Source organism: Lagenorhynchus albirostris, chromosome 20 (assembly GCF_949774975.1).
Source record: "Lagenorhynchus albirostris chromosome 20, mLagAlb1.1, whole genome shotgun sequence".
NCBI lineage: Eukaryota > Metazoa > Chordata > Mammalia > Artiodactyla > Delphinidae > Lagenorhynchus > Lagenorhynchus albirostris.
This window is the reverse complement of record NC_083114.1, coordinates 1,257,098-1,264,878: the sequence shown is the minus strand read 5'-3', so window position 1 is coordinate 1,264,878 and position 7,781 is coordinate 1,257,098. Positions and strand designations below refer to the sequence as shown.

At 54.4% G+C, this 7,781-nt stretch overlaps 1 protein-coding gene across 11 annotated transcripts in view; it reads left to right on the top strand.

Moving 5' to 3' along the window:
• Positions 1-107: 107 nt before the first annotated feature.
• TOM1L2 (target of myb1 like 2 membrane trafficking protein) overlaps positions 108-7,781 on the top strand; it is an 87,129-nt gene continuing 79,455 nt past the window's right edge. For all 11 annotated transcript variants that reach the window (XR_009537790.1, XM_060135805.1, XM_060135812.1 and 8 more), the window contains exon 1: positions 108-238. Coding sequence is in view for 10 of the 11 variants with exons in the window: in XM_060135805.1 (XP_059991788.1) it covers positions 187-238 (52 nt within the window). In the remaining variant the exon portion in view is untranslated. The remainder of the gene's footprint in view (positions 239-7,781) is intronic.

Below are 7,781 nucleotides of genomic sequence, written 5' to 3'. Positions count from 1 at the left end.
GGGGCCAATCGGAAGAGGGCATGGCAGCCATCGCCCAATAGACGCCGGAGGGGCGGGGCCAGGGGCAGGCACCGGCGTTCCCGAGGGTGGGGCCGGGGCAAGTGTCAGTCAGGCAGGGAACGCCGCTGGGGACGCGGAGACCCGGCGGCTGACGCGCGCGGGCTGCTACCGAGCCGTCCGCCCAAGATGGAGTTCCTCCTGGGGAACCCGTTCAGCACGCCGGTGGGGCAGTGCCTCGGTAAGGCCCCCACGGCGGCGCCCCGAGGCCTGGGCGGTGCTCCGCGCGTCCCTGCGCTGCGGGGCCCAGTCCTCCGCCCCGGCCCGGCCGCCGCTTTCCCAGCGTGCTCCCTGCCCTGGGCCCGCCCGGCGGAGCCGCCCTCGGCGGGGAGCGGTAGGCCGGGCGCGCTCCTGGGGAGGCTGTCGGGGGCGGGGGCGGCCGTGCCGGCTAACGACCGGAGCCCCGGCCGGGGAGCCTTGCCGCCGACTCTCCCCGTGACCTTGTGCGAGTCGCTGCCCTGTCGGGTCTGGAGTTCCGTCTGTCAGAGGCGGGGGTCCTGATGTCCGTGGTGCTGCTGTCTGCACGGTGACTGTCGCTCCCCTGCGCTCTTGAGTCTGCCAGCGGTGAACCCTTCGGTGGCAGATAGAGGGTTACTCGGCAGTTCTAATCCTGTGGGGGGCTCGGAAAGCCCGAGGTGCAGGTGAAGGACCACCAGAGGGCCCGCCCTATGGAATTTCCTTACTGAAAAAGCAACGTGCCTTTTCACCCAAGGTGGGCGCTCATGCCAAGTGTGATCAGTCTAGAATGTTGATTGGTTTCTTTTAAAACTGGGTTCCTCCTGGTTGGTGGAAGGACTGGTGAAAGGTCTTTCATGAGCACGGACCTTTGGAGTCCTTATGGGCTTGGCTGGATTAGGCTGTAGTGATTTGTTTATTTCCTGCTTTACTTATAAATGTCCAGCTTACTTTTCAGCCTTTAGTGGGGCCTGTGAAATTATTGAGGCCTCTCGCGTTGGCTAACTGGCATTTGGGAGCCTTTCTTTTCTCTGTAGTGTAGCGTCTCTGATGAGGGGTGATGGGCCCTGGAGAGTGTTTCCCCACCTTTCTCGAGGCTCCCACCCCCGTTCTTCTTCCTCAGCTGCTCTTTCACTGCATCCAGGTTCCAGAAACTCATTTCTCAGTTGGGTATTGAATTCCAGTCAGCTATGAGAGGGAGCCAGTAAACTTGGGGAATTTTTTTTTCTTTTTCTTTTCTGTCTGCTTTACAGTAGGAGACTCTGTTACTACCTTTGAAATGCCAAGGTAGTTGATGAGGGGTATAAGTTAAAGGAGACTTTAAAACATACAAACGTAAGGGATGTACAGGTGTATAGCAAGGGGAAAGAGCATGATGCTTCTCTCAGGAAGACCTGAGTTGAATTTTGCTTCGCCCGATTCAACTGTGGGACCCGAGAAAATTGTGCGGCCCTTCTGAGCCTTAGTTTGCTTGGTGGGGGGCGGAGATTGATTCATCCCCACACTGGAGAGGCTGTGTGGGACAGCGGGCCCATCTGTGATCAGGCCCCGCGTCCACCGTCCCGTGGACAAAACACTTGACCATGAAGAGGATGGAGCCTCCTCATTGCCAGTTGGCCAGCAGGCCAGACCTCGGTAATTTCACAGCTCAGTTCAGATAAATGACTAGAGGCCAGAGTGAGTATCTAACGTGTCTTCTGTGCTGTTGTGACGGTGTAAAAGCGACTCTCATGGCATTTAGTGCTGTTAGTGTTCTTTTAAAAGTATGTGCTAGGGGGTTGGTGGGAGGGAGGGGGTGCAGAAATAAAACAACAGCGCCAAAGCTAATGATCACGAGCAGAGGTATACCTCACGCGAAGCAGTTCCACAGCCATCACTTGCTCCTTACGGCTGCGCTGCAAAGTAAGCTTTATTGTCCTTCCCACTTTAGAGATGAGGAAACTGAGGCTCAGCGAGGTGGAAGGATGGCTCAGCCGGTCAGAGGGAGCTGGGATTTCATAGCCGTCCCGGTGCTCAAGGGGTTGAGGGGGTCAGGAGAGGGAACAGAGATGCGTGGGACAATGTCGACCGACAGGAGGCCACGCAGTGCCGGTGCTCAGTTGCCTCGTGGGCACCGTGAGTGCTGTCAGGACGCCACTGCGCCCAGAGGAGCTGCGGCCTGCGCCTGGCGTCTTGGAGTCAGAGGGCCGTTGGTGAGGATGGGTGGGAACTGCACCGGCAGAGAAGAGGCCCCCTGTGCCTGGGGACAGGTGGAGGAGGCGGACAGGGGGCGTGCGCACCTCAGTGGTCCCCAGTCCGCGTGGAGCAGAGGTGGCTGTGGGGAACAGGGGCAAGTTGGGTTTGGGCCCAGGATGGAGCCCTGTCCTGGGTGGGTGGCATCAAAGGCCACATTCTGTAGCTGACCACAACTGTTAGTCTCTCTGGACCTCATTTTCCTCACTCAGCAGCCGCTGCGGCTTCTCCCTAAACCATTCCCTCAGTCCATTTCAGCAGGCGTTTTGAGTGCGTATTGGGTACCAGGCCCCAGGATACAGATATTAAAAAGCTGCTTGGAGGGGCCCTTCTGTAGCGGTAACACACCCACCAAGGTGTCCTGAGCTGCAGAGCCTCAGGCTCACCGTCCGGGGGTCCGTAGAGCCGCGATTACGCCGCCTCGTGCCTGGCCTCACTCGAGCTCCCTGGCCTTGTTCGGTCAAACGCGTGGTCTGCCCGACGCAAGGCGGCGGCTAAGCTCCATCTGATGTGGTTACGTGCCTTCCCTGCATCCACGCTGCCCGTGGTCCTGGAAGGTGGCTCCCGAGTGGAGGGCACGGGTCAGAGCTAGGACGGGCTGCAGTGTGAGGGCCGAGAAGCGTGGAAGAAGGCGGAGTGCTTCCTCGTGCCGTCCGACTCTCTCCTCTGACACAAGTTTCAAATGGTCCTGTCCTAATGGCTGTCGCATATGCGGAGTCCCCGAGCTAGGTCTATGGTGCTCTGCAGACGTGCACGGTTCTCCTTGTGTTGGCCGCAAAACGTTTTCAGATCGTCCTTTTCCAGGAGTGAAGTTTGGATTCATTTAGATGAAAAGATTGGTGAGTAGTTCGTTAATTGCACCCAGGGTATTGGGGGCAGGCTGGTAGCAGGAGGACCAGCGCTTCTCTGCTGCAGGGCTTGTGCCCGTGGATTGGGTGATGTGGGGTCTGAACTGCCTCCTGGAGCTTCATGCATTCAGGGGTCTGTATCGCCTCTCTTGTATACCAAGCGAAACGCTTACCAGGACGTTCAGTCCAGTAAAGGAGCTAAGACAGGGACCTAAATCAGGTAAGACAGAAAGCGTTGGCACAAGATTGGACAGATAAACAAAGTAAGGTAATGGAGGACAGAGGGGTCACCTCCAGCAGCAGTAATAACAGTTAAAGGTTTTTTGCTTTTTTTTAAAATTTTATTTAATTTATTTATTATTTTTGGCTGCGTTGGGTCTTCATTGCTGCATGTGGACTTTCTCTAGCTGCAGCGAGCGGGGGCTACTCTTTGTTGCAGTGCGCGGGCTTCTCATTGCAGTGGCTTCTCTTGTTGCGGAGCATGGGCTCTTGGCGCACGGGCTTCACTAGTTGTTGCGCGCAGGCTTCAGTAGTTGTGGCTCGCGGGCTCTAGAGCGTAGACTCAGTAGTTGTGGTGCGCAGGCTTAGTTGCTCCGCGGCATGTGGGATCTTCCTGGACCAGCGACCGAACCCATGTCCCCTGCATTGGCAGGCAGATTCTTAACCACTGCGCCACCAGGGAAGTCCCTAGTTAAAGGTTTTGCTTTTTTAAAATTGCGTACTGTGTTACCGTGTGCCGGAGACTGCAGTAGGTGCTTTGTGTATCTTGCAGTCCTTTAATTCTTAGAACAACACTGTGAGTGAGGTACTGTTATTATTTCCACTTTGCGGACAGGGACCCGGAGGCAGTGAGAGGGTCACACAGCTAGCAGCGAGGGAGCTGGAGTTGCAACCCAGCGCCCCAGCATTCTGGCTCTGGAGCTGCTGCCCTGGGGGGCAGGTGAGGAGGGGCACCTCGGGGGCAGGAGGAACCCAGCCCTCAGGGGGTGGGATTCGGCTCACGTAGGAGAGGAGAGGAGGCTCGGAGGGCGCTCTGAGCGAAGGCTGGGTGTGGAGGGGTGGTAGTAACACCAGCCTGGGGAGCGGTGGGGGGCCAGGTGGACAGACATCAGGCCTGACTGACGAGGCTTCGAATGTAGGCCGCGTGGTTTGGCCTCTTTCATTGGTGGCACTGGGGAGCCATGGGTGATTTGTAGGGAGGGGAGTGGCACAGCTGTCATTACAGAGCCGGGGACATTTCCCCTTGGCAGCCCCCAAAAGGCCATTCCTCTCTGACCATCAGAGCCCCCGTGTGTGCAGAGCAGGGGTCCGATGGGGGAATCAGCACACGCCGTGCCAGTTCCCCGAGGTCCGGGGTTGGAACCTTCCTGGAAGCCCCCAGTAGAGATGAGGGGTGCTGAGGTGGGTGGACGGAGCACGGGAAGAAGTGTGGGGTTCTGAGAGCATCTGTTCTTAACTGCCTGGATGGTTATAGAGCGCCGGCCCGCTCCCTGCCCCCCTGCTTCCCGCTCACGAGGACAGGAGCTGAGAGGATGGCTCGTAGGGCTTGGCGGGAGGGCTGCCCTGCTTAGGGGGCGCTATGGGGCTGTTAACAGGCCCCATAGAACTGTGCTGTTAAGAAACAGTGCAGACCCGTGTAGAAAGCTTGAAACATACACGCAAATGCAAAGGGGGAAAAATCACCATCCTGTGCTTTCTTACAAACTCTTTGAGACTCTTCTCATTTCACAGAATAAGTAAAATAAGTAGAGTGCTTGTGTATTTGATCCTCTATTTTCTCAAGCCTTGGAGATGCAGTGTTGTGTAAGTGCTCTTAGCATATTTCTGGGCGGTACGCCTGCTTTTTTGTGGAGTGGATGTCAGCTGATGAAGGGGGTATAAACACAGTGCCCAGAGGGGCATCGGTTAAGCACTGTTGCTCTTGACCTAGCAGATAAGTCACTCAGAATTTTTAGGCTAACCTACTAGTCTGAAAAGAAAGAAAGAACGTTCAGACTTTTTTTTGGTGACTCAGCTTGTTATGGCCAGGAGAAGGGCCTGTTAAAAACCAGCCTCAGGCTTGGCGTGTATTTCAGTGCTCCCTCCAACCCTCCTGACCTAGAAGAATTTCCGATCTTCTCCATCCAGTCCTGGCTGTCAGCACTTGCCTCCTCCTCCAGGCAGCCTTCCTAGACCAGCCTGTTTGTGGTGCTGTCTCTTCTCTGAACTCACCGTGTGTGTTATCCGAGGCATTCACTTGGCTCTGCCCTCACCCTCCAGGGTTTGTGAAGACTAGGGGAGAGAATGTGTGTGGGTCCCCAGCACAGCTAACATACTCTTGCCTCCTCCTGCCGTGCTGTTTCCTGTTGTTTGTCTTGCGTCCTGTCCTGTTTATTGCCTTATCTTCCTCAGGGCAGGATGTGTACCTTCTGTTTCCCCTTGACCTTCACAGCAGGTGGTACAGTCTGCTCTGCACAGTTACTCCAAAGGTTCCTTTCTATCAATGTTGTTATTATTATTTTTTAGCATCTTTCAAAGCTAAAAATAGTAGCCATCATTTACTGGCCCTTCACCACGTGCCAGGCACCCTGCGAGTGCTGTACAAACGTTATCTCATTCAACATTTTTTTCTCAGGGAACTCCATGAAGTCAGGGGTGTCATGTCCATTTTACAGGTGAGGACCGGAGGCTTAGAGGAGTTAAGCAACTTGCCCAGGGCTGAGCCGTGCTCCACACCCAGGGCCTGAGCTCCAGGGCTTCGTCCTGTTGCCCCGTAGATGGCAAGCCTGGCCTGGAGCCTGTAGACAAGAGGTGGCCTTCGCTGATCCACTGTGAGTTCCAGAGCCTTCTAGGTGCCCTTTGCCTGCTTGTTCTCTTCCACCATGGGCACTGTGTTTTGGCTGGAGACAGCCCCGTCTCTGCCTCTGTGAGCAGCTGCCTGCATGTGGGTCCACTGACTGGACACGGAGAAGGGTGTGTGTGACAAAAATGCTGCTCCGTTGCTTCTCACAGGGTCCTTAAGGCGATCACTGAGACACTGTATGTAAAAGCAAAATGTGTTACTATGTTATAGTATTTCCCACACACCTTCTCGACTCGTCTTCCATGAGGGCACTCGTTTTTATTTGTAGCTGTTTATTTACTTTTTAAAAATTGTAGAAAAACACATAGCAGAAAATTTACCATTCTGACGGTTTCAGAATGTTCAGTGGCATTCAGTACATTCACTTTGTTGTGCAACCATCACCAGCATCCATTTCCAGAGCTTTTCTCATCTTGCCCAACTGAAACTCTGTCCCCATTAAGCACTAACTCTGCTCCTCTCCCCCCAGGCCCTGACCCCCCTGACCCTTCTACTTTCTATGAATCTCACGACTCCAGGGGCCTCACGTGAATGGAGTCATGCAGTGCTTGTCCTTCTATGCCTGGCTTGTTTCACTCAGCAAGATTCACCCATGTTGGAGCAGGTGTCAGTTTCCTTTCCTTTCTTTTTTTTTTTTTTTTTTTTTTTGCGGCACACGGGCCTCTCACTGCTGTGGCCTCTCCCGTTGCAGAGCACAGACTCCGGACGCGCAGGCTCAGCGGCCATGGCTTACGGGCCCAGCCGCTCCGCAGCATGTGGGATCTTCCCAGACCGGGGCACGAACCCGTGTCCCCTGCGTCGGCAGGCGGACTCTCAACCGCTGCGCCACCAGGGAAGCCCTTCTTTCTTTTTAAGGCTGAGTAATACTCCATTGTGTGTATAGAACACATTTTGTGTATCTATTCATCCACCTTTAAGTTGCTTCTACCTTTGGGCGGTCGTGAATACTGCTGCTGTGAACATGGGTGTGCAGATATCCCACGTTTGTGTTCGTGTCCCTGCATTCAATTCTTTTGGATATAAACCCAGAGATGGAATTGCTGGGTCATGTGGTCGTTCTGTTTTCAATATTTGGAGGGAGAACCGCCATGCTCTTTTCCACAGCAGCTGTACCGTTTTACATCCCCACTAGCTGTGCATAGGGTTCCAGTTTCTTCACATTCTCCCCAAAACTTGTCATTTATTTATTTTTTTATAGTAGCCATCCTAATGGCTGTGAAGTGTTTTCTCACTGTAGTTTTGAGTTGATACTGAGCATCTTTTCATGTGCTGATTGGCCATTTGTGTATCTTTGGAGAAATGTCGACTCACATCCTTTGCACATTTTTTAATCAGGTTGGTTTTGTTGTTGAGTTTTAGGAATTCTCTCTATATGTTGGATATTGACCTCTTATTAGATATTAGATTTTCTCCCCAGGGGGAGAAAATATTGCCTCTTTACTCTGTTGCTTGGGTCCTTTGATGAAACCCAGTGTATCTGTTTTTTCTCTCGTTGCCTGTGCCTCTGGTGTCCTGCCCTGATTCTCAGAAGAGTCTGACACATGCCCTGAGGACAGGCAGGGTGACGCGGGCTGTGCTGGTCGGCCTCACTCCTCACCAGGTGCCGGCTGAGGGCCCCACCGGCAGCAGCCCCGCGAGGCAGGCACAGTCACTCACGTCTGGTAGAGAAGGAGACAGGCTCAGCAGGCGAGTCCCTCCCGGAGGCCTGGGGTAACAAGTGGCAGCGCAGGGACTTGCACCAGGCCTGTGGGCTCCAGAGCCAGGGCCCTTACCCACTCAACCGGAGTTGTCTGTGGAGTTGAGTAGATGCACTTGTGGCTGAAAATCTGGAAATAGTTGTCTCAAGT